The sequence below is a fragment of the Ogataea angusta genome (genome assembly GCF_019207475.1).
Source record: "Ogataea angusta isolate 61-244 chromosome Unknown 61-244_NODE_3_length_881311_cov_93.026150, whole genome shotgun sequence".
Taxonomy (NCBI): domain Eukaryota; kingdom Fungi; phylum Ascomycota; class Pichiomycetes; order Pichiales; family Pichiaceae; genus Ogataea; species Ogataea angusta.
In genome coordinates, this window is record NW_025065217.1 from 365269 (window position 1) to 388724 (window position 23456).

The 23456-nt window shown below is 42.4% G+C and overlaps 20 protein-coding genes across 20 annotated transcripts; 10 read left to right on the forward strand and 10 right to left on the reverse strand.

Moving 5' to 3' along the window:
* Positions 1 to 715: 715 nt before the first annotated feature.
* KL928_001672 (uncharacterized protein) lies at positions 716 to 1297 on the forward strand (the record flags this gene model as incomplete). The annotated part of the gene is made up of 1 exon (XM_043202063.1): positions 716 to 1297. The coding sequence occupies one exon, from the start codon at positions 716 to 718 to the stop codon at positions 1295 to 1297; it is 582 nt and encodes a 193-aa protein (XP_043060949.1).
* Positions 1298 to 1309: 12 nt separating this feature from the next.
* KL928_001673 (uncharacterized protein) lies at positions 1310 to 1855 on the reverse strand (the record flags this gene model as incomplete). Its single annotated transcript, XM_043202064.1, has 1 exon — positions 1310 to 1855. The coding sequence occupies one exon, from the start codon at positions 1853 to 1855 to the stop codon at positions 1310 to 1312; it is 546 nt and encodes a 181-aa protein (XP_043060950.1).
* A 61-nt stretch (positions 1856 to 1916) lies between these two features.
* On the reverse strand, positions 1917 to 3671 carry KL928_001674 (uncharacterized protein; the record flags this gene model as incomplete). Its single annotated transcript, XM_043202065.1, has 1 exon — positions 1917 to 3671. One exon carries the CDS (start codon positions 3669 to 3671, stop codon positions 1917 to 1919), a length of 1755 nt encoding a protein of 584 aa, XP_043060951.1.
* Positions 3672 to 4318: 647 nt separating this feature from the next.
* Positions 4319 to 5854, forward strand: KL928_001675 (uncharacterized protein; the record flags this gene model as incomplete). The annotated part of the gene is made up of 1 exon (XM_043202066.1): positions 4319 to 5854. One exon carries the CDS (start codon positions 4319 to 4321, stop codon positions 5852 to 5854), a length of 1536 nt encoding a protein of 511 aa, XP_043060952.1.
* A 131-nt stretch (positions 5855 to 5985) lies between these two features.
* Positions 5986 to 7509, forward strand: KL928_001676 (uncharacterized protein; the record flags this gene model as incomplete). The annotated part of the gene is made up of 1 exon (XM_043202067.1): positions 5986 to 7509. One exon carries the CDS (start codon positions 5986 to 5988, stop codon positions 7507 to 7509), a length of 1524 nt encoding a protein of 507 aa, XP_043060953.1.
* A 28-nt stretch (positions 7510 to 7537) lies between these two features.
* KL928_001677 (uncharacterized protein) lies at positions 7538 to 7807 on the reverse strand (the record flags this gene model as incomplete). Its single annotated transcript, XM_043202068.1, has 1 exon — positions 7538 to 7807. One exon carries the CDS (start codon positions 7805 to 7807, stop codon positions 7538 to 7540), a length of 270 nt encoding a protein of 89 aa, XP_043060954.1.
* A 47-nt stretch (positions 7808 to 7854) lies between these two features.
* On the forward strand, positions 7855 to 9132 carry KL928_001678 (uncharacterized protein; the record flags this gene model as incomplete). Its single annotated transcript, XM_043202069.1, has 1 exon — positions 7855 to 9132. One exon carries the CDS (start codon positions 7855 to 7857, stop codon positions 9130 to 9132), a length of 1278 nt encoding a protein of 425 aa, XP_043060955.1.
* A 225-nt stretch (positions 9133 to 9357) lies between these two features.
* Positions 9358 to 9759, forward strand: KL928_001679 (uncharacterized protein; the record flags this gene model as incomplete). The annotated part of the gene is made up of 1 exon (XM_043202070.1): positions 9358 to 9759. The coding sequence occupies one exon, from the start codon at positions 9358 to 9360 to the stop codon at positions 9757 to 9759; it is 402 nt and encodes a 133-aa protein (XP_043060956.1).
* Positions 9760 to 9910: 151 nt separating this feature from the next.
* On the forward strand, positions 9911 to 11026 carry KL928_001680 (uncharacterized protein; the record flags this gene model as incomplete). Its single annotated transcript, XM_043202072.1, has 1 exon — positions 9911 to 11026. One exon carries the CDS (start codon positions 9911 to 9913, stop codon positions 11024 to 11026), a length of 1116 nt encoding a protein of 371 aa, XP_043060957.1.
* Positions 11027 to 11084: 58 nt separating this feature from the next.
* On the reverse strand, positions 11085 to 12026 carry KL928_001681 (uncharacterized protein; the record flags this gene model as incomplete). The annotated part of the gene is made up of 1 exon (XM_043202073.1): positions 11085 to 12026. One exon carries the CDS (start codon positions 12024 to 12026, stop codon positions 11085 to 11087), a length of 942 nt encoding a protein of 313 aa, XP_043060958.1.
* Positions 12027 to 12103: 77 nt separating this feature from the next.
* KL928_001682 (uncharacterized protein) lies at positions 12104 to 12775 on the reverse strand (the record flags this gene model as incomplete). Its single annotated transcript, XM_043202074.1, has 1 exon — positions 12104 to 12775. One exon carries the CDS (start codon positions 12773 to 12775, stop codon positions 12104 to 12106), a length of 672 nt encoding a protein of 223 aa, XP_043060959.1.
* An 84-nt stretch (positions 12776 to 12859) lies between these two features.
* KL928_001683 (uncharacterized protein) lies at positions 12860 to 13675 on the reverse strand (the record flags this gene model as incomplete). Its single annotated transcript, XM_043202075.1, has 1 exon — positions 12860 to 13675. One exon carries the CDS (start codon positions 13673 to 13675, stop codon positions 12860 to 12862), a length of 816 nt encoding a protein of 271 aa, XP_043060960.1.
* A 249-nt stretch (positions 13676 to 13924) lies between these two features.
* Positions 13925 to 15508, forward strand: KL928_001684 (uncharacterized protein; the record flags this gene model as incomplete). Its single annotated transcript, XM_043202076.1, has 1 exon — positions 13925 to 15508. One exon carries the CDS (start codon positions 13925 to 13927, stop codon positions 15506 to 15508), a length of 1584 nt encoding a protein of 527 aa, XP_043060961.1.
* Positions 15509 to 15529: 21 nt separating this feature from the next.
* Positions 15530 to 16219, reverse strand: KL928_001685 (uncharacterized protein; the record flags this gene model as incomplete). The annotated part of the gene is made up of 1 exon (XM_043202077.1): positions 15530 to 16219. The coding sequence occupies one exon, from the start codon at positions 16217 to 16219 to the stop codon at positions 15530 to 15532; it is 690 nt and encodes a 229-aa protein (XP_043060962.1).
* Positions 16220 to 16271: 52 nt separating this feature from the next.
* On the forward strand, positions 16272 to 16922 carry KL928_001686 (uncharacterized protein; the record flags this gene model as incomplete). The annotated part of the gene is made up of 1 exon (XM_043202078.1): positions 16272 to 16922. One exon carries the CDS (start codon positions 16272 to 16274, stop codon positions 16920 to 16922), a length of 651 nt encoding a protein of 216 aa, XP_043060963.1.
* Positions 16923 to 16942: 20 nt separating this feature from the next.
* Positions 16943 to 18631, reverse strand: KL928_001687 (uncharacterized protein; the record flags this gene model as incomplete). Its single annotated transcript, XM_043202079.1, has 1 exon — positions 16943 to 18631. One exon carries the CDS (start codon positions 18629 to 18631, stop codon positions 16943 to 16945), a length of 1689 nt encoding a protein of 562 aa, XP_043060964.1.
* Positions 18632 to 18786: 155 nt separating this feature from the next.
* On the forward strand, positions 18787 to 20352 carry KL928_001688 (uncharacterized protein; the record flags this gene model as incomplete). The annotated part of the gene is made up of 1 exon (XM_043202080.1): positions 18787 to 20352. One exon carries the CDS (start codon positions 18787 to 18789, stop codon positions 20350 to 20352), a length of 1566 nt encoding a protein of 521 aa, XP_043060965.1.
* Positions 20353 to 20611: 259 nt separating this feature from the next.
* Positions 20612 to 21607, reverse strand: KL928_001689 (uncharacterized protein; the record flags this gene model as incomplete). Its single annotated transcript, XM_043202081.1, has 1 exon — positions 20612 to 21607. The coding sequence occupies one exon, from the start codon at positions 21605 to 21607 to the stop codon at positions 20612 to 20614; it is 996 nt and encodes a 331-aa protein (XP_043060966.1).
* A 118-nt stretch (positions 21608 to 21725) lies between these two features.
* Positions 21726 to 22568, forward strand: KL928_001690 (uncharacterized protein; the record flags this gene model as incomplete). Its single annotated transcript, XM_043202083.1, has 1 exon — positions 21726 to 22568. The coding sequence occupies one exon, from the start codon at positions 21726 to 21728 to the stop codon at positions 22566 to 22568; it is 843 nt and encodes a 280-aa protein (XP_043060967.1).
* Positions 22569 to 22578: 10 nt separating this feature from the next.
* Positions 22579 to 23439, reverse strand: KL928_001691 (uncharacterized protein; the record flags this gene model as incomplete). Its single annotated transcript, XM_043202084.1, has 1 exon — positions 22579 to 23439. The coding sequence occupies one exon, from the start codon at positions 23437 to 23439 to the stop codon at positions 22579 to 22581; it is 861 nt and encodes a 286-aa protein (XP_043060968.1).
* Between the last annotated feature and the right edge of the window lie 17 nt (positions 23440 to 23456).

The following is a 23456-nucleotide window of genomic DNA, read 5'->3' on the forward strand; positions in this document are numbered from 1 at the left end:
CCCTATTTTTCCGCACTCTAGTAAAATATATTCCTGCACTGCCTTACAGCAATCTTCTGGAGACAAACTCATAAAAAGTTGTAGAAAAACTTACAGCCATGCACGCTAGAGATTGGTTATTGGCCTTCATTGGGGTGTTTTTACCATTTGTTCCAGTTGCCATCAAGCGTGGTATTTGTTCTGCAGACTTCTGGATTAACATTGCACTATGTTTCCTCGGCTTTTTGCCAGCTCTGATACATTGCTGGTATATCATATCTTGCTACCCGCATGATACCCATACGAGATATGCTGGAGTCACTCTTCCTGGCCGCGAGCAACAAAATTATGGCAGTGTTTGAACTATGTTCTATTTCATCAAGCTATACATGAAATGGAATCTTAAATAACTATGTGTATGTGGGGGAATATTTTATTTTGTTTACAAGTGTAATACAGCTCTCTTATGAGCAGTGCGACAATCTTCAGCAGGAATATAAGCCTTGAGTTCCAACATGGGTATCTGAAAACCTTCTATACGTGCAACCCAAAACTAAGCCTGACAGAGTCTGAATTAAAGGTATTAGATACGAAGAATATGAATCTGGTGTATCTACCCGACTTGTCCAATTTGAAGGTATGTAACCAATCAACCTGATACTAATCAAAGCTATCATTTAATCTGATTCTTGACGGCCAGATTCTGTGTCCTCAAAGACATCCTGTAGCCTGTGAAATGATTGCACATTGTTTGCTGCAGGGCAAAATATGGCAGCAGCTAAGGTATTTAGCGTCCTTCAAGCAAGAAAAGGCACAAACTACTTGTTGCTCTATCGTACTCAAGGATGATCTGCTGAATCGACAAATGTATCAAGATCTCAAAAACAACGCAAACGGAATGGCAAAGCTCAACAACACGTTAATATACACTTTGGATGAAATCGTTTTTCATATCTACATCAACGACGATCGTCTCAGCCCATCAAACAGCGACTTTATAAAGCTGCTAATGGAGGATCTCAATTATCTCATGGCAAGTAACTACTTGCAACTAGAATCTGATTTCCCTTTGGTGTTTTGCTTTTATTCCCGTTCTATATTACACGAATCATATGAGATAATGTCCTCTGTTCAAGAGTCGCTTCAAAGTAAAACACAGGACCAGATATCGGGACGACGGGACATCGTTCTCGGGTTTCTGAAACAGGTTTCCTCAAAAAATATGAAATGGTTCTGGTCGAAGCACAAGTCGCATAGAAACCCGGACTCGATCAGAGTGTTCTTGTTGGAGTTCTTCAGCCATGAAGCCGCTCTGTGATATATGCGTTATTCATGCCTCTTTATAGTCGAACTTCAGTCGCTCCAATTCCAAAATATCCTGACTCAAGCCTCTAATGTCTTTGATGAAGGAATATAAGGTTAGTGACGAGAGGAAAGGTACGAAAAAGAGCATATCGAGAAACCCAGTATAAAAGCGAGCGCTGATCAGAAATATTATCGCCGAGATCGCCATGATTGCGACAAGAACTTGCATATTTGTGAACTTGATAAAAAGCTCTCGAGGTTTGGTAAATTCGACGTGGATCAGTATCGAAAGTCCGAGAATGGCCACACAAGTAAAACAACTGACTATTGGATTTTCACGCCGATAGTGTGGATGAGTGATGAGGATAAGGTTAACTGCAGCAAAGCATGCCTGGATCAAATGCAGCACCTTAGCAAACCTATCATCCAGCTGATTTCGAGGACGAAGCTTGTTGAAAGGCACATTCTCCTTGAGGTTCTCGATTATGATGGACTGATCTTGCGAGTCTAAGGGGAGGTCTTCGTCATCTAATGTGTATTTTGAATTGATGACTTTGCGTAATCGGGGCATTTCCTGTCAGCAAAATTATATTACATGATTTTAATCTTATCAAATTTTAGCTGCTATACAATTAAACGTCGGATTTTTCTTCCACTCTATGAGTCAAGGACATGACAGGCTCCAGCTCGCCAGACTTTATTGCCCGCAGTATGTTTTTCTCATCCGTTCTGGACTTCACGCTTTGGATTGAATGCACCAGGTAAACCTCCTCGTCTTCCCTGATCTTTTCACCTTCGTGAACAATTGAAGGTTCTGACAAGTTACTCTTAGGGCCTTGGTACTTTCCCTTTGCATAACCCAAGTAGTACAGAGTTGCAATGATCATGCATCCCGGCGTTATGACAACCGTGTAGTTCATTGTCGTCGAGGAAACTGTAGGTTCGGCAGGGAACATCACCAAAATTATGATGAAAGCAATAAATGCACAAGTTATCCAGCCTATTATAGGGGACATCACGTCACCAGTGTAGAATTTCCCAGGCACAAACTTGTGTTTCCCTGTCGTGAGCCTGAGGAAGATCGGGGTACCCCATGAAAAGTAGTTTCCAGCAATGTATAAAGAGAATAAGGCGTTGGCTGCTGTTGTTCCGATAAGACAAAGCAGTCCCAATAGTAGGGCAAGAACTCCACCATATATGACGGCTCTGATAGGGGTCGAGAGTTTTCTGTTGACCACTTTCACGATGGGAGCGAATGGAAGACCATCGTCTCTCGCAAAAGCCCAAATTTGTCTGGAAATAGCAGTGAGAATCGAGGCTCCCATGAGCCACTGACAGAAGGCAATTAGCGACATGAAGGCAATGGCCCAATTTTTGCCCATTGCATTGTATATAATTTGGGCGATTGGGCTACCGAATTTGGAATCGAGAATAGCTGTCACGTCTGGACCCATACAGGACGCAATAACAATACAGATGAAAAATCCAAGGATGAAGCATGCAGAAACAGATCCAATGATTCCAATAGGAACACCGTGGGATGCATTCTTGGCCTCCTCAGACATATGAACACACGAATCGAACGCTCCAATGGTCCAGACACTAGGCATGAATCCGTTCATCACAAAGTTGAAGCCTGGAGTCCAACCACTTAGCTGCTCGTTATCTGCGAAAATGAAGGAGCCCTTATTAAACTCAATACCATTGACCTTGCAACCGATTGGCAATGCAATGAAGAACAGAACTATGAGTCCCAGGTTGCACACAATTGAAAACGTTTGAAGTCTTGACACAAAGTTGGAGGCGAAGCAGGTTATTCCGATGTGCGAAATGACACAGGCTGCGTAAACACCATAGGTCTTGCTGGACGTGATATCAAAATTTCCGTCTTTTGAAATAGAAACTGCGGCTAGAATTTCGCCGGCGAAACCATAGTCCACGGAACACAAGGCACCCACCAGAGCCACCGAGTTAGTGTTTCCAACCAAGTATGACAGGAACACCCCGATTTTCTCTGGGGCATAGAAATGTGTCCAGTAAAACAAGCCTCCCGATGTGGGCAGGCTGCTTCCCAGCTCTGCCATACTGATTGCAATCAAGAGAACGAATGTGGATGCGATCGCCCAACCCCAAATGAGAGTGATAGTGCCACCAGTGAGGCCCTGAGCCAAAACACTGGCAATGGATGGTAGCAAACCCATGATACTGAAGGCAACACCAAACACTTGTAAAGTGGAAAACTTACGCTTCAGTTCCTGTTTGTACCCGATCTGGGCGAGCAGTTCATTATCAGAGCTCACGAGTTTTGCGTTGATGACGTCCGGGCGCTGAACATCTCGGTACTTGCTGAATGTCACAGCAATGTCGTGCGAGTCGTGTTTCTCCATTCCAGGCTAAACTTTGCCAAACCTTTGAAATAATAAGCTAATTATATATTTTGATCGGTCGGGAATATTTTGCTACTGATTGCTTATCACGGCATGATCAACGTAGAGCTCGAAAGTCTTATCGTGCAGAGAAAACTTGCAGCCAAACAAACGCGCCTATTAACCGCGGGTTCCTGAAAGAGCAAGTTGAATACTCACCTTTGATGTTTTGCGCGTCCCCGAGGAGCCAGCACCGTCGAGATACCACACTTTCTGCTTTAGGAGTCTGGAAAAACGGCATCATGCACAAGAACTATAGTGCTGCGTATGTCAACAATAAAATTCCAAGATTATTGGCACACGTCTGCACAACTATCGTAGATAAGAAAATATAAGTATTCCGTGCCGAATGAAGACAGAGATCGGCTGAGTTGTTCTACTTATGCTAGTCACGAAAAAGCTAGTCAAGAAATAGCTTCTATAGTGTAGTGGTATCACCTCAGATTCTGATTCTGATAACCCCGGTTCGAACCCGGGTAGGAGCTAATTTTCTTATTTTTTTCTTGGTGCTTGCAAGAAAATTTTTTGCCCCGGTACCGCCTGCCCCACGGTCATACAGTAAGTAGGGTAGTCTTGAGTCATAAAAAAATATCTTTTTACTTTCAAGCATGTCCTACAGATCGACTCGCTCCTCCGAGCATCAAAGTGTATCATTTGAGGAAGCTATCATCACTGGCCTGGCAACCGATGGCGGGCTTTTCATCCCGGCGGAAATTCCAAAACTCGATGATTCGTTCTTGAAAGAATGGTCAGGACTCTCTTTCCAGGAACTTGCATTCAAGATCATGAGACTCTATATCAAGGAATCTGAGATTTCAAATGATGAGCTCAAGACCCTAATCACCAAGTCGTACTCCACCTTCAGATCTAAGGACGTTACGCCTCTGGTTCCTATTGACTCCAACAAAAACTTGTATCTTCTGGAGTTGTTTCACGGACCGACCTATGCCTTTAAGGACGTTGCCCTCCAGTTCGTTGGTAACTTGTTTGAGTTTTTCCTGACAAGGAAGAACGCCGCTAAAAAAGAAGGCGAACCGAGAGACATCATCACTGTTGTCGGTGCTACTTCGGGTGACACTGGATCTGCCGCTATTTACGGTCTCAGAAATAAGAAAGACGTTTCTGTGTTCATTTTATACCCGACTGGAAGGGTTTCTCCATTACAGGAGCGCCAGATGACCACCGTTTTGGACGACAACATCCACACTCTCTCCGTTAATGGTACTTTTGACGATTGCCAGGACCTCGTGAAAAAAGTGTTTGGTGACAAAGAGTTTAATGACAAGTACCATGTCGGAGCAGTGAATTCTATCAACTGGGCCAGAATATTGGCTCAGATGACCTACTACTTCTACGCATATTTCCAGCTTCTCAAGCAACTTCCAGAAGCTGAAAAATCAAGTTTCAAGGTGAAGTTTGTTGTGCCAAGTGGAAATTTTGGCGACATTCTTGCAGGGTTTTACGCTAAGGAGATGGGCCTTCCAGTTGAGGAGCTAGTGGTTGCCACCAACGAAAATGACATTTTGGATAGATTCTTGCATAGTGGGAAGTACGACAAGGCTCAGGTCAAAGAGACCTACTCTCCTGCCATGGACATTTGCGTGTCGTCCAACTTCGAGAGATTCTTGTGGTATATGATCAAAAGAACTAGTGGCTTAAACGATGATTTGAAAACAGGCGAGATCCTCTCCCGTTATATGAAGGACTTGGCATCAAAAGGTGTTTTCGAAGTTACCCAAGATACCCTGAAGTTGGCTCAGGGTAGTTTGGATTCCTCCAGAGTGTCCAATGAGGATACGGTGAAGACCATCAGGGAGATTTACACAAAAACCTCTAATCATTATATCCTTGATCCTCACACAGCTGTGGGAGTGGCTACTGCTCTTAGAAAAATTGCCTATGATGGCAACGATTTGAAAGTGAAATACATCTCGCTTTCTACCGCACATCCAGCCAAGTTTTCTGAAGTTGTGAATCAGGCTTTGAGTGAATTCGAGGGTTATTCATTCGAGAAAGACGTGCTTCCAGAGGAATTGAAAAGACTGTCGTCCATGCAAACCAAAATTAAACTGGTTGAGGAAAGTGACCTCAAGGTTCTTGAATCTATCATTGTCAGCGAGCTCGAAAAGGAGGGCAAAAAATAGATAGCTCATTTACAGCCGTCAGCTCGTCGTACTTCTTTCTACTCATCAATTGCAGTTGTTGGTTATGTAGCCCCTAAATTCATTTAATCTCTATACACGAAAAAAAATCTCTGGATAAATCTTGTTTTTGTATGTCTGCCTCTAGATTCCAAAGGGAGAAGCAAAGAAAGCTGGCTAAACAAGCTGCAATTGCTCATGGACAAGGCCATGTTCAGCATAGCATAATGGGAAATCAGGGACCCAAGCCCCAAGGGTCAGTGTCGCAAGGAGCCCAGTTGTCCGCAAACATTAAACCCACAGATGTGGTCATCTCCAAGTCGATCGCGTCCATGTTTCCACACAAAACGGAAATGTACAACAAACTCAGAACCAAGGAAAGGGAGCTGGATTTGATGATAAATAAAAAAATCATTGATCTTCAGGAGTATCAACAATCCGTCACGAATGGCCTTGTGGAAGACTCAAACGATTACCAAATTTTGAGGATTTTCATTTACAACACTTCTGAGAACCAACCATGGCAAGTGAAAGATCAACAAGTCGAATCTTTGCCGCCTCCGTCCTGGACTCTGAGAATCGAAGGGCGTTTACTCAATGATACCGAGCCTTCAGACTCCCCAAAACGAAGAAAGTTTAGCTCTTTTCTTTCTGGAATTTCGGTAGAACTAAAAGCAAAAGATGGTAACGACGAAGACTTGTCAATAGGGTCAGTCAATGGTGGTCCAGATTCAAGGGTGATCGAATGGCATGATAACTTTGGCACTAACGAACTCGAAAGAATGAAGCACCAATTTGATGGACTGGATATCAAAAGGTCTGGTTCATCCATTCCCCAATCAGAATTTCCCGAAGACGAATCTCAGGATCCTTCTGAAAAGGAGATCTTGTGTGACATTGTCATTCAGCCAAAAATGTACCCAATCAAATTGCAGGTTGTGAAGGATGCGCTGGTTGAACTTGTTGGATCAAACGAGATCTCGCAATCTGACTGCATTCACAAAATATTCAACTACATCAAAATGAACAATCTGTTTGAGGTTCAGACTATCCAGGACAAACAAGGCACGAACCAGCAGCCTCAGCAAGTCGTCACCGTCAAGACGGATGATCTTCTATACCGTATATTTGGCATCAATTCGCTTACCTTGACCCAGATCATGGAAATTGTTTCAACAAAGCTTCTCAAGCCGATCGAGCCAATCAAGGTGCAATACAGTATCAATACCCTCAAAGAGACGACCCTAGGAGATTTGGTAATTGACCTCAAAGTCAACTCTAGGTTTGTGGATCCATCCTATAAACCTGGTTCCCAGCAGCTTGCAGAGATCAGCGAAATGATTAATCAAAGTGTATTGAACAAACAGTTAATGAGCGATCTGGGTAAAGTGAACGAAAGCTTGAAGCTGAACTTCCAACTCCTCAATTACTCGAAGTTGAAATACGACTTTTACAGAAAGTTGAGTGACAATCCGGTTGACTTTTTGCAAGAAGTTTTGGATAAGAACGCCGAGTTTCTCAAAATTCTCTCCAGTGATTCATTCACGTTTGGAACTGATGGCATTCTAGACGAAGAACTTGTGAGAAGATCTGAATTCTACACAGATGAGTTTTTGGCAGAACACATCAATGTTCTATTTAACTCTGGCAGGATTTGAATATTTGTATAGTATGGTGTAATAATAATTAGATGGCGTGAAGTTTTTCATTCACTCTGATAAGCCATTGCTGCTGAAATCGGGGACTAATGTGGTTTGCAAGGCTTTCAAACGTAGGAAAGTACTGAGTGGATGTGTTTGTATACCAGCCATTCTCACAGACTTTTACAATGTAGTGCTCGCATTCTAAAGTCGTCAAATCAATCTGAAGCTCATTCTTGTCGACTTCGATCTTACTGAAAAATGAGCCCTCGTCATATTCTCGTGTTACCTGTTGAAGCTCATAATACTGATCCATGAAATTTAGATTAAACTTTTTTTTTATTACTGTTTTTATCAATTACTATGTCTTCTAAACAAGTCAGCTTTGGAGACTTGCCAATTGAATCTTCTGATGATGAGCATCATTCACAAGACGAAGAGAAGAGTGAAGAATTGACGATCCTGGAGGAGTACAAGCTTTGGCGAAAAAATTGTCGATACATGTACGATTTCATTAGCGAGACCGCGTTGACATGGCCCTCGTTATCCATACAGTGGATCCCCGGCGGCACGTTCGAAAACAAAACGAAGGATACAAAGATCTCCCGAACCAGAAACCTTCTTTTGACGACCCATACTTCTGGGGAAGATGTCAACTACTTGAAAATAGCGTCCACCCAGATACCTGCTTCGATTTGGGAAAATGGACCAGAAACCACCCCTGAAGAGCTACAGCAAATCAACTCTAGACTTAGGATATCCAAGAAACTGGACCAGGACTCAGAAATCAATAGAGTGCGCGCTATGCCACAAAATCCTAGAGTGATTTCCACGATCAACGGGAAGGGAGATGTTTTCGTGTACCATTTGGACGCTAAAATGAACGAGGAAAACAAAACAAGACTTGTATGCCATACTGAAAATGGCTATGGATTGAGCTGGAACCCAAGTGTGAAGGGAGAGCTGGCGACGTGTTCTGACGACCAAACGGTGGCCGTGTGGGACATCGCTCGCTCGGGACTTGAAATCAAGCCTACCAATGTGTTTACCAACCATACAAGCATTGTCAATGATGTTAGGTGGCATAACTTTAGCGGTAACACGCTGGGTTCTGTGTCAGAAGATAAACACTTCATTTACCAGGACAAAAGGACAATAGGACCAGCCATTGATACCATTTTGAGCACCAGGACCAGCTTCAATACTCTTTGTTTCTCGAGGTTCTCGAGATACCTATTTTCCGCCGGTGGTGAAGACGGAAACGTGTACCTGTATGACTTGAGAGACGTTTCTAAGCCGCTTCATATAATGATGGGACACACAAAATCTATAACGAACCTCGAATGGGATCCATTCCACGAGAATATAGTCGGATCTTCGTCCTCCGATCGCCGCATAATCTTGTGGGATATCAACAAGATTGGAAAAGAGCAGTTGCAGGATGAGATGGAAGACGGTGTTCCTGAGCTACTCATGATGCATGGTGGACATACAGGTGGTATCAACGACTTCCAATTTAGTGAGGAGATCCCATGGACCGTGGCTAGTTGTGCAGATGACAACATCGTCCATCTTTGGAAAGTGAATAAGAAAGTCGTTGAGGAAGAGCCTTCAGAAGTTGATTTGGCTGAGCTTGAATGATACATAGTAAGTTACCCGGTGTACGTAATATTCCACAAATTTTCAAGCTTTGATTTTTCGTGATAGCTAGGACTTTCGACCATGCTTCGGGTTTTCGGTTTGAAATCAGCTCAGATGATCCCAAGGTCATTTGCAGTGAGAACGTTCTCCCTATCGAATGGTATGTCACTGATTTAAATCATTCTCGTTTTTGAATTCTAACTCCCAGTTGTCGCCAAACAACCAATGACTGTTTATGAGCCTTTGCCAAAACTCAGAGGTGGTCAGCCACTTATGGACTACATCAGAGAAGCTCAATACAAGAATCTAGATCCTTCTGGAGAGAAAAGAAAATTGATTGACCGCTCAAATCCCGAAAGACTAAGATCGGGTGACATAGTTAGTGTCTTCTACAAGAATCAAAAGCCAGTCAATGGTACGATCATCATGGTGAAGAGAAGCGGTGTCGCCTCTTCAATTTTACTCAGAAACAAAATCACAGGTTTGGGTGTCGAAGTGAATGTGCCTATTTTCAATCCGAACGTGATGAGAATAGATATTTTGCGCAGACCTGCAAGCTACAGACCGAGAAACAGGCATTATTACATCCGTAACAGCCGGCTTGATGTTAAGGAGATCAAAATGTAGGATAATTGTATATAGTTTAAGCGCATTCAGATACACAACTTCAATACAACAAAGCCCATGTCGCAACTGGAAAATCTAATTTGTAGCCGCGAGTTTTGCGAAAAAATGTTGGACGTCGATAACAATTCGAACTATTTATCCTTTATCGATTATGCTTCCTCTGGCACTTCTTGCACTGGCTGGAACCTGTGTTGCTGGGCAGGGATCCAAAAGTTTCTCTGAATATAGCTGGCCTGAATTGGCTGATATGAGCCTGCTTGACAGACTCAAGCTTTATCCCTGGAAATTGGAGATGATTTCCGTTGGCTTCATTGCAGCTTATGTGTTGACTTTTTTCATCGGCTCGAAGTACAATGATAAGCTGGTCAACAACTTCCTCAACGCCAATCTGGATCTCCTTAAAGAACAATTCTCCCAAGTCGGTGTTACAAGATCCAAGTTGTTGGCTAAAGATGATTCTGAACATTATGCATTCTATGCCACTGGAAGACTCAACATCGAATCATTGACTGCTAAGTTTAAGCTCCAACCAAGGCAAAACGTTTTTGTTTGGTTTTTGGAGCTTGTTTTCGACTTTTTCACTGGAACTGTGGCTCCTCCTCAAGATGTTGTCGACCTGACTTTTCAAATTGATAGTCAAGCAAGCCTTAATTATGATGACTTTATCTGGGCCATTGTCTCAAAGGATAACATGAACCAGCTTAGAAAAGAAAACTATTTCCTTTCTTTGACCAAGACCTCCGAATCCAACAAGCTACCTGTTGAGTTTGTTTTTATGAATGAAGTGCCAGAAATGAATGAGGTCCTACACCACAAGAAGTTCAATGTTGTTCTGGAAAAATGCAAGTCATTTTTGAAATTTGTTGCTGTGACCGACCAGAGCAACGAAAAGCCTGAAACTGTGAGCGATACTACTCCAAGCAAGAAAATAGTGGTTCAGCTTAGAATTCCTAAATCTACTGCAGAAGTGGAAGCTGCTAACGAACTTCTAAAATTTTTGTTGAATGATTACATTGACTACGTTGTCAGCAAAGCCTCCTTTAGAGCTGAACTCACCCGCAGATGCAAGAAGACCAGAGAGGCAGAAGTTTCCAAGTTGAAAAAATTGGAGGAAGATTTGAAAAAGGAGCAACTGGCTGCAAAAAAGCTCGAAGACCAAAAGAAACAAAAATCGGGCTTGAATGCGGACGAACAACGTAAACTGGAAAAGAAGCAACAGGAAAGAAAACAAAGAAGACAGATGGGCAAGCAAAAAATAAGACAGTGAGTGTTGTAATGTAATTGAAACATTAAAAGGTTTATATTTTTAATTCTCATAAACGTTGTTACATTTTCTTTCCTGTCAATTTATATACACGTCCCGTAGGTGAGTTGAAACATTCCACAATTCCTCGCCCGGTCATTACACTTAGACTCCAAATCATGTTTAGCCCGTTGTATTTGACGAAGTTGCTCTGATTAGCCTCGTACTTCATTCTTAAGTCGTCTTCCAGTATCTGTTCAAACTTTGTTGTCTTTATTATTTTGTAGATGGCCATATTTGAGCCTTTCACTAGTCTCCAAAAAGGTCCAAGGTTTGGAAGAGTCAGAGTGAACCACTCATTCATAGACGAAAAAGTTAAGAAGCCCGAATCTATCAAGGGTCTTGGATTGAGGCCATGTCTCGAGAGTAGCGTAGCGGGAATAGCCTCAACATTGGGATAATTATGTAGCAAGCTCATAAAGCGGGAGCTGATCTGATCGGATTTCGTATGTTGCTCAATTAATTCTTTCAAATCTTCAGTAAGAATAATATAGCGGACGTTCTCCTGCGGATGCGAAATGAGCTTTAAACGCCCCATAATAGCCAACTTTTCCACACGGGAATCAACGAACGTCTCCATGTTCGGTAGGACTGTATATAACTGATTGAGTGCGACAACATTAGGGTAAGATGATCTAAGGGCGGAAAGCTTTGCCTTCGTCTTAGAAGATAGCTTCGACTTGGAAAGGAAATCAAATTTGATTCTTATCACAAACTTTATACAACCCATGAGAATCTCCATGTTTCTGTCGTCATCATCGTCTTCTAAATTTGATTCTAAGTCAAGATCATCCAGGTTTAAAGATTCAAATCCCGGAATGGGGCTGAATATATTCACCGAGTAATCAATAATGTGATACTGTTCTCCGATAGGGACATTTTGAGTTTGTCTTCTGGGTGAGCTGGATGTTCTATTTGCCTTTTTTGGTGACCCTAGCTTGTTGATTAGAGATTCGATAGCCATAAAAAAAGCTACCAAGCAAACTTCCTTTTCCGTTTTCGAGACGTTAATATATATTTTGAACTATTTACAATACATCCTTAGTTAACATTCACACCAATTGTGAACCTGTGCACAAGTTTTTCGCCATCGCGCAAGTCGGCTAACTGTGCAGAGTAGATGCCATCCTCGTGAATGTAATCTAAATGATTTTCTTCCTGATCCAGAATGTCCAACTTCAGGTGAGAATCTGCAAAGAACGCATTCACCTGGTCTGGATCCTCGTTTTGTTTCAAGCCTTGTGCAACCATTCTATTCAAAGTCATAAGCACCCTGTTTCCAGAAATTGGGTTCCGCAATTTGTTGTTAGACTTCTCGGCTCTGAACAAAACGCGACGAGGCAACTTAGCGATGATTGCATCTCTCTCAGAGCCAAGTAATTGATTTAAATCAAAAGATATCAAATCGTCCAAAGTCAATGTTTGTGACTCATTGTTCTCCTGCTCCAGGCCCATGGACACCAGGTCCAATTCCTTTGGCTCGACCACAGGAATTTTAGGCTTAGAGTCAGGCAAGTGCATATACACTGCTCCGTTTTTCGGATGAAGTCGATTTATCATAACGCTCGGTTTCACTTGCACTATTTGTCCTTTGACCCCGATAGTTGGGAAATCTTTCAATAGCTGCACTGGTATCCGTTTTCTTTTACTAATAGCAGAATACCTGACACCAAAACGGGTGATGCGACCCTGGATTGCTCGAGTCACAAACATGTCCTGGATGCCTCTAAATGGAAAATTTTTAAAGAAAAAACTATTGAGTCGCGACATAGATTTTGCAATAAATATTACATTAGTTCAAAACCGAGGTTTCCGTCTTCTTCCTGTAAATTTCGAGTCTTGTGCCACGGTTTTCCCTCGTCTTTTCATCAGCTCTTTTTTCCTGTGAATGTATTCTCTCTTTGTCTCCATAGCCCTCATCATCTTCTTGCTCATTTTCTTTTCTTTCTTCGGTGTGGAAGACTCGACTTTCATATTGCCCAAATTTAATGGACGATCGCTGTGTCCTGCCTGTAAAACCAAATAATGCTTCTTGTTCTTTTTCGATTCTGGATCATCCACCACAACTCCGCACTGAAATCCAGCCACTTTGGCTGCGCTAGTGATTTGAATGATTTGATTTTCGTTTGCTGGATAAAATTGACCAACGAACTTTCCTCCTCGTTTCAAAGCTGCATATAACGTGCTAAAAAAGCGAGCTAGTCGCACTTTTGGCTCACTTGTTGTGCTATCAGCATTACAAAGCCACTGGATTGCCGAGATTGATATAGCTGCGTCGAATGTACCGGCTCTGAATGGCACTCCACAGCCCATGTCACTTAAGAAAAGATCCCCTTCAACTTCTCTGTCAAGAGCAGTCGCGAGCATACTTGGAGCAATATCCATTCCAACCCATATTTGATTTTCTTCAGTCAATATCTCACCCGATAGACCGGATCCGCATCCCACATCTAGTATGAAATGTGTTTTTTCAGGATCAAGGTTTAATAATTCCAGAGATCTCAGCGTCATTTGGGCCTGAATATGTTGCACCCTTGTAGAGGTAGTATACTTTCGTGATTCGCTATCATTGTAGAAAATCTCAGGTGGGGCAATCTGCTCAGGACGAGACATGATGGGTACCTTGAGTTGATCTTTTGAATCCTGTATGAATTTGACAAAATTTTTTTAACTTTATCCTTTGCGCCCCTGAGCCGCAAATTTGCTCGGCTGTGTATCATTTGAGACAGGTTCAAAAAGGTTCTTTACAAGTAATAAAAAAAGATAAGGAGCTTACTAGATCGGTAGCCAGTCATTCAATCCAGGAATTGCGTTTGTGTTGAACTTTCAGTTTGCCAATTGCTCAGCTAGTAATTTGCCACCATGCAGCCGGAAGAGATCAGACCTGTTGAGTTAAAAAGACCGGAGTCCACGGAATCCAGCATGAATGCACGGCTCAAGATTATAGACAAGAACTCAGGAAACAAGCGGCGTTCCATCCTGGAGGATGATGAGTATGAGGGGGACAGTGCCAGTGAGATGAAGCAATTGGATCCAAGACCTTCCACAACAGCAGTTACTCGGGCTCTACCAGACACTGCCTTCAGATTTCGAAGAGATGGATCTTTTAGGTCAAAGTGGGATGACCTCACTTTCAGACCAAGACAGTCAATATTCGATCAAGAGGTGAAGTTTGGCGCCAAGTTCTACGGTCTCTTTGTTGCCTTCTGGTTTTGTGTTTTTTTTGGTGGGCTCAACGTTGTATTCAACTACCATGTCAAATTTGGACTTCTTGCCAACTCCAGAATCATTAGTATTATGTCAGATAATCTCTTGGGTGTTGCCTTAGTGGATTTGCTGATGTACTTAATGATGTACGTTCCTGTTTTCATTCAGATGCTGGTGAAAAGGAACAAGATTAGTTGGAATAGACTCGGTTGGGTGATACAATCAATATACGAGATTTTCTTTTTGATATTCTTCCTATACTTGGCAGAGTACCTCAATTTTCCATGGATTGCCAAAATCTTCTTACTGTTGCACTCATTGGTACAGCTGATGAAAATACATTCGTATGCATTCTTCAATGGGTATCTTTGGTCAATCAAGGATGAACTACAGTACTCTGAAGGATATCTGAAAAAGCACGATGATGACCTGGCTGATGAAATCAGAATTCCCTTGACTAAATCCGTGGAGTTCTGCAAGTTTGAATTAAAAGCACAGTCCTCCGAACAACCATTTCCAAAGAACATAACACTCAGAAATTTCTTCTTGTACACCATGTATCCTACATTGGTGTATCAAATCGATTACCCAAGAACTCAACGGATAAGAAAAGGATATCTCTTTACCAAAATTGCAGGTATATTCGGTGTTATTTTCTTGATGATCACTATATCCGAAACATATTTATACCCGATGGTGGTCAAATGCCTTGAACTAAGAGAAACACAGTCAATTTACTACAGAATGAAGATGTACCCGATGATCATTATCGAGTTCATACCACCTTTCCTGGGCGTCTATTTATTAGTGTTCTATCTCATTTGGGAGCTTATTCTAAACGCTATTGCAGAATTGTCTTACTTTGCTGATAGGGAATTTTATGGCTACTGGTGGAACTCTGTCGATTGGAATGCATATGCTAGGGACTGGAATATTGTTGTGCACAAGTTTCTTCTCAGGCATGTGTATCATTCTTCTATCAGTGCTCTTCAATTGAATAAAACGGGAGCGACAATCTTTACCTTCTTGCTCAGCTCGGTTGTCCATGAACTTGCGATGTTTGTTATATTCAAGCGTCTAAGGGGCTATCTACTCATGCTGCAAATGAGTCAGCTACCTTTGGTGCAATTAAGCAAAACCAAGTTGATGAGGGATAGAAAGGTTCTAGGCAATTGCATCTTCTGGTTCGGTATCGTTTTGGGTCCAAGTCTTATGTGCACGATGTACTTGGTGTTCTAGGAATATTCCTTGTCACCTTTGCTATCTATAAATAGTTTCAAATGGCCTTGTGTCATTAAAACAGCTTCTGAAAACTTCGTCCACCACTTCTTCCGCATGTTGTTTGTCTTTGCACTTGGGATGATTGATAACGCTTAATATTGCTTTTCTCTTAACACACGCCTGATGTCCTTTTGCGTACCTCATGAACCCTAGTCTTCTTTTGAATTCTGTGACAATAGCACACTCTCCACTAAGTGACGCCGCACGAATCTCGGTGCAAGCATGATGTCTGATATCTCCCCAATCAACTTTGAATCGGGTATTATCATACCAGTGGACAAGCTCATGAGATAGAGTGTCATTGAGAACCCATCTGTCATCAATGTAGTTGGCACAAAGTTGAACTCCCAAACCAGGATTGAAACCACCATATCTTGGAACGGTACAGATTTCACAATTGATTTTTGCTGGATCCACGTAGCCCCCTGCCCGACGGATCTGGTCAACCATAAATGTGACCGTTGGAGAATACTGGAGCATGAAATCCTTGTATTCATTACATTTAGCACACTGTTCCGTTTCCGTTTTGATTTTTCGCTCCTCTTCGTACGCAACTTTCTCTTGATCTGTGAGATTTATGCCCGTCTTGTACTTGAGGGTTCGTATCCACCAATCAAACCCCGAGGATGCATCCGAAGCATTTAATGTTTCAGTCGGCACTTTACTCATTGCGAACAGTCAAGAAAAAAAAAAACGAAAATTAATCTACTTGCACCAGATCATGTCGAACATATGGATTGCAGCCTCCGATAACAAAATAGACAAGGTAAGAGAATATATCGAGTCTGGAAGTTATACTGCAAACTCCAAAGATCCTAATGGCTATACTCCCATGCACGCTGCCGCAAGCTATGGTAACTTAGACTTACTGAGATATCTTGTTTCTCAAGGCGGAGACATCAATATTCAGGACTCAGATGGCGACACTCCTTTGCATCACGTAGAAACTCTGAAGGCTGCCAGATTTTTGATCGAGGAGCTCAAAGCTGATATCAAGATCAAAAACAAGGATGGTTTGACTCCAGCCAAATACCAGGAGGAAGAGGATGAGTATCCTGAGCTTATTGAATATTTGTCGTCATTGGAAAAGCTGGGCACCTTGCCCGCCATGAAGACAGGTATCGAGGCTCCACTAAATAACCTAGAGCTTCCAAGTGGTGAAAAAGTGAAGATGTATTTATCTAAGGATCACGATGAGGATATGAGTGAAGATTTGATTCAGAGAAGGAAACAGATTGAGAATATTATGAATGAAGACCTTAGTGAGGAACAGAAAGATGAGAAACTGAGGAGTATAATTTTAGGAGTGGTATCAGATAATGTTCATCAATTAAAAGAGCCTGATGCTCCAGAGTCTAAAAGACAAAGGTAATCGCGATATATACTATTGAATCAAGAATCGTCAGTTTCTTCGTCGAAGCCATCCTCATCTTCAATTCGCTCGATTAACAATGAACCATTCGGCCACAGCTCCCTAACATCTTTCAAGAGTTTGTTTTTGTCGGCATGGAATTTGATGCGAGGCATTGGCGATATGAGTTCGAATTTGAACTCATGTTGGTAGTCATCTAAAGTCACATCTTCCACCTCCAATTGATCTAGGACGTTCTCTTCGGGAACCTCAAGTTCCTGGGACTGGACGCGTAAGAAGTTTTTGCACTCAACAAACACAAAGATATCATATAAAGTTTGATCTTTGTAGAATTTCTTCACTGTTCGCTGACCCTCGTGATTTCTTAATTGTATCGTAGTATAATCACCTTTCTTCCAACTCTTCTCATCTGTCTGAGATAATGACTGTACATGAATTTTTAGGAAAGCCAGTTCCTGTTTTTGTTTAATTTTTAATGCTTCTTCTTCCTGTTTTAATGTTTCCAGCTTCCTCTGTTGCTCCTCTTCTTTTTGTTTCTTCTCCTCCTGCTTGATCTTATCGTTCAACAAGGACTGCTCATATGCCTCATCCTGTTGTTTTCTTAGTAACCGAGCAAGTTCTGCTTCCTGTCTGTCGTATCTCTGTGTAATTAGTTGCGGCTCATACTTATCAATTATTTTTTGCAGACGTTTGACGAGCTTCTTCGCATAATCTTTGGTACAGGTTTCAAAATTATGGTATCTAGTAACAATGGACATCAATGGGAAAGTTGTACCAGTTGCAGACACGTTGGCAATTAAATTAATATATGGGACAGAATGAACTTGATATGTCTTGCCCACTTCGAAAGGCTCAGGAAAATTCACATCTCCGACATACAGGATTATATCATTTTCTGTGACAAATTTGATGAAACTCTCGTGATTGAGATACGTTTTCACAAATTTAGTGCTGATTTCCTTTTCTGAATTGAGCAGGATACACATCAACCACCTGAGTTCAGATTTAGACTTTTCAAATGCTTCGTTAAAGCTTCCATCGAATATTGGAAGGTCACTGGTTTCACCCAATGTATCGTTGACATAAGCCTTGATGTTATAACTCGAGACAGCTTCCTTTGATGTATGGGCAGGTTTCGAAGGAAAATCTGTGGGACTTTCTCTTAGTCCAAGAATCCTGAATAAATTAGGAAAGACAGGACCTAACAATTTGTTCAATCCATATCCCACAAGCCAGATTAGTTTTGGGAACAACATGAGAATGAAGATCACAGGTGGTAGTAATGCGTATGTGGGTCTTTTTCGTTCTTGGTAATTTGTATTGATTCCTAATTGCAACTTCCAGCGATTGTTAATTGGGATCGCTTTCGGTAATTTGGGAATGAGGTCAAGAAATGGATCATCAAAAGCAAGAGCTCGAGGAGCAGTTGAGTCTCGTGAAGATATATTTATTGAAGAGGAACCAGCCTCCATGTTAGCGAAAGATCTGACAAATGGAGTATCTATATCGTTTGGAATTGGGAATGGCGGTCTTTCATCTGTCAGAGTCGGGAAGTCATTATCGAAATAACGAGCGACTGCAATCTCGAGATCCCAATTGCAGACCGTTAGGAGCCTCAGAACTTTCTCCTGCTCATCGCTCTCATTGTAAGACGTAAACTCTTTGAAGCTTTGCAGCTTGTTTTCCTGTTCCGGTGTCAATTGATCCATACTGGCTCGATGGAGTTTCAAGAAACTAATGTTTCTCAATTGATTTCTGTGTAACTTGACTGATTTTGCCACTAAATATAATTTCCAGATAAATCCAATCTTGTCGCGTCGATAGTCTCTTTTGTTTATATTTATATCTCGTCGATAGCTTAATTATGATCAAGGTCACCAAAAGAACGGCCCTGTCACCAGTGAAATTGAATGCAGCTTCGAAGCAGGAAACCAGAGGAACAGAAGCTCCACACCAAGATTCTATTAAAGTGGTAGTGAGAGTGAGACCTTTACTCGAGAGAGAAACTGAAAGATCTCCAGAATGCCTTGTTGATATCGATAATGACCAATCAATAATTCTTAGACCAAGGATCAATTCACCTCTGGCGAGGAAGTACAGAGAAGCCCAGAAGTTTATGTTCAGTAAATGTCTGTGGTCATATGACAGAAGACCGAGTGTTCCTTACGCAAATCAAAACACTGTGTTCACAGAAGTGGGTTTAGAAATGCTCGAAAACACATTGAATGGCTTCAATAGCTGCGTTATAGCATATGGTCAAACAGGATCGGGTAAAACATATACAATGATGGGATCGGATGAGGAAGATGGTTTGATCCCCATGGTTTGCAAACAGCTTTTTGACAGACTGGACCAGCAAGTTGACACTAAGTTCCAAGTAAAGGTCTCCTTTTTTGAAATCTATCAAGAGAATGTGTATGACCTACTTGGAAGTGGTAGTAAGCTACGAGTGCGGGAAAACAGTAAAAGAGTTCCATTCATCGAGAATTTAAATGAATACAGTGTAAGCGACTCCCAGGAAATTGTGAAGCTTCTGAACAAAGGTTTTGAGAACAGGACCACTGCAGAGACTCACTTAAACAAACAATCATCCAGATCTCACTCGATTTTAACCGTAACCGTGGTCCAAGAGAAGTTTGATCCTGCTACCGGATCTCTAGTGAGACTTGAGTCCAATCTCAAGCTAGTTGATCTTGCCGGGTCAGAGAAGTTTGTTGCCAGTGACGGCTTAGATAAGACCAGGCAACAGGAAGGAAGCAGAATCAACAAGTCACTGGTTACTCTGGGTAGAGTCTTAACGATACTCTCAGAGAAGCCAAATCAAAAAACAGTTATACCTTATAGAGATTCCATATTGACATGGCTTTTGAAAGAGAATATTGGTGGCAACTCAAAAACGTGTATGATAGCATGCGTGTCGCCTACAGACTTTGATGAAACCCTGAGCACGTTAAGGTTTGCTACTATCACATCCAGGATCGAGAATCAAGTGCAGGTAAACAAAGAATCACAATTTAGTATAGACGAGATGGTGAAACAGTTCCAACTTGAAAAAGAGAAATTACTCGAGTGTATATCAGAGCTCAAGCAATCGAGTAGCACAAATGATCATTTGAGAAAGCTGGAGAACTATGTCCAATGGCAGAACGACTATATAGATACTTTGACTTTTACGAACAGCGTGACCCAGAAACAACTCTCGTCGACTCTTAGAACAGCACAGAAGAAGAACGTATTACTCATGTCATCACTAGTGTCGGCGTTTAAGGTGCCAGAGACGGGCCCCAATGAAGGAAAAGACGACTTAAACAAATTAATCAACAAACTTCACTCATTAGACGTTATATCTCCAATTAGGGATATTGAAAGGGATCTTCAGAGCGACTTGGTGATGACATACAGCGCGAACCTCATTGATGACGTGATGTAACAATATTAATATACAGTCTATAGGGGTACATGGTGATTGTCTAGTTTTTCTTGTAGTATCTATCTGACCAGCAGAAAGAATCGTCTAGAGCACATTTGGTATTTGACCGATTGTATCCAGATGCATTTACAAAGAGATAATACGGATTGTTACAATTGATACTTTTTTGTCTCTTGCTAGTCCGCCCGGGGTCTGTGGAGGGGAAAAAAAAACTAATTGACCAAAATGAAAAACTAACAAATCATTATGAATTTCGTGTTCAATACCGTGCTGGAGATCTCTCTCTGGCATATTCTCTCTCACCTTGCTCTGGATATGGAGCTCCCTCTTCTCTGGATCTGTATTCTCCTCTTGGTGCAGGTGGCCCATCTCTGTAACCTCTGTCATAATCGCGGTAGCCTCCACGTGGTTCCCTGTAACCACCACGAGGTGGATATCCGCCACGGCCACCTCTATAGCCGCTAGGCCCAGCGGGGCCAGGTGGTCCACCAACTGGTGGAGGACCATAGTCCCGATAAGAAGGTCCTCTAGGAGCACCGTACCCTCCCACAGGTCCATCTGGTGGAGGCCCGTACCCACCTCTTGGGGGATATCCACCATAGTCTCCTCTTGGAGGGCCCCTGTACGGAGGGTAGTCTCTTGGTGCGCCAAAGCCACCTCTTCCTCTTGGAGGATATCCGCCTCTTCCTCCTCTGTAAAATCCTCTTCCACCTCTGAAACCGCCTCTTCTTGCTCCTATCGTTCTAGAAGCCGAAGCAATGTATGGACTAGTGTCCTCCTCAGCCACTAGCTGAGTGTCTCTGTAATTGACACCGTTCAGCTGGCTGATCGCAGATTCGAGATCTTCTCTCGAAGCGAATTCTAGATGGCAGATGGTAGGATCTTCTGGGGGAATTCTGACAAAGGTTGGAGTCAAACGGACCTCTTCTCTGATGAAATCTTTGAAGTCTTGCCAAGCAGTGGTTGGAGGAAGATTTGAAACTTTGACTCTGTTCTCACCCTTTTTAGCATATTCCGGCTTCTTCTTGGCGTATTCGATTTGAAGTGGTTCACCAGCAAACGGTTTTTCCAAAAATTCACTGAACGCTTTCTCAGCAGTTTCTGGGTTCGGGTATTCGACGAAGGCATAACCCGGCATCAACCTAAGCTCTTTTAGTGGTCCAACTTGCGAAAAGTATTCCTCCACTTCCTCATGAGTCACGTGTGGGCCAATAGGCCTCACAAACAACTGAACATCCGAATATTCCGTGGACATAGTCTATATTAAAGTTAGTAAACACGAAATGGATTAATATTTTGCCAACAAGTCGCCTTCCGAAAAAAAAAAAACTTGAAAGGAGTCGAAAAAAGTAGGGTAACCTTGAAGCTAAACGATGGTAGTTGAGTACACCAAGGTACACAAGTACGACAATCGATCTCCTCGCCAACTTTTGAAGCACTATAGAGTGGTCGTTCCCTCTTCCCAAATAGTACGAAACATTCCGATCGTATACATCCATGGAGGTGCGTGGGTTGGGGAGTCTCATACCTATAATGAGCTTGGACCACTGATTGACAAGCTGGACTTGCAACTGAATAATGGTACTTACACAACTGAGCAGCAGGTCACTGAAATCCAATTCTTTGTTCTGGATTATAGGATGTCTCCAGAAGTTGTTCATCCTGACCATATTTTAGATGTTTTACATGCGTTGAGCTTTATTCACAAACTAAACATTAACAAAGTGTCTCTTATAGGCCATTCTGCCGGATCCACTATGTGTACCCAGATACTGGAGTTCAAGACTTTCCTGGGCTTCTATGGTATTGAATTCAGTTTATCAGTTCCTGACATCGACTCTATTGTGTTTCTGGACGGTATTTTCGACATCCCCAAAATGCTCGAAGAGTACCCTAGCTACCTGCAGGAATTCGTGGAAATTGCTTTCAAGTCGGAGCTAGACTGGTCAGAAAGGTGCAATATGGTCCACTACAAAATGACAAGCGATTTAAAAAGAGAGATTAGGGATAAGTTTAACTCCTTAAGAAAAACAATTATAGCCCACAGCACCAAAGATGAGCTGCTCAGCACGACACAGCCCACGGAATTTTGTAAGTGGCTTGATCAGTTGCCGTATACACACTACGAGTACATCGTCCAGGATATGGGAAGACACAATGAAACATACGAAAGCGACGGTCTTGTCTCAATTATCATACAGCATTTATTGCACTGATTTTAGTATACTAGGTTTTTCTTGGCTTCGACCAGTCCACCTTCATAATCAAGTTCATGAAACCTCTACCGTTGAGACCCTCCAAAGCTCTTTGAGCATCATTAACATTCTCAAACTCCACAAATGCAATACCCTTGGATCTTCTTGTTTCTCTGTCTCTGAGCACAGTAGCTCTTTTGATGATACCATATCTCTCAAACACCTCACGCAGCATCATTTCATCGACTTGCTCGTTCAAACTGGTAACTCTCAATGTTGTAGAATCGTCACGATCCTTGCGTTCAGTCTCTGGGGCAGCACCACCGGCCCTCTTCCTGAGATGAGGAGGCACGTACCGCACTGGGCCGGAGCCCGCAACAGCTGCCATGGATGGCTCCGGAGTGGCGGTGGCGGATGCCTGTGGAGTAGTGGTCGTAGCATCGGCAGCTCCCAGCGTATCTTTGTAAGGACATTTGGACGTGAAATGATCACCTTGACACGTTCTACAAGTGATGGTTTGTGGTTTGCTTTTGGCCATTTCTTTCTTTCTGTTCTCGGCCTCCTTTTGCGCATCTTCCTTCCAAGATGTTCCCAAAATCAACTGAACTTCTTCTCCAAATTGCGTGGTTTTATCGTCCGGCCCCACAGTAGGGTTATCTTGCTCGTCTCCATACTTGGCCCATTTTCTCCTGGCAGCAATAGCTGGGTCCACAGTCTCCTTAACAGTGACCAGCTTAACTTTTTGTGTCACTTTCACTTTCTTGCCCTGATCGTTGATCTTGTAAGAAATGATGGTCTTCGTTCCATCAGCATTTTCAGTCACTTGAGTTGCTGGCAAATCATTCTCTGCATCCGCCCAAGAGGAAGGCGTCTCTATCGCTGCTTGAGACATTCTTAGATTGAATTTTT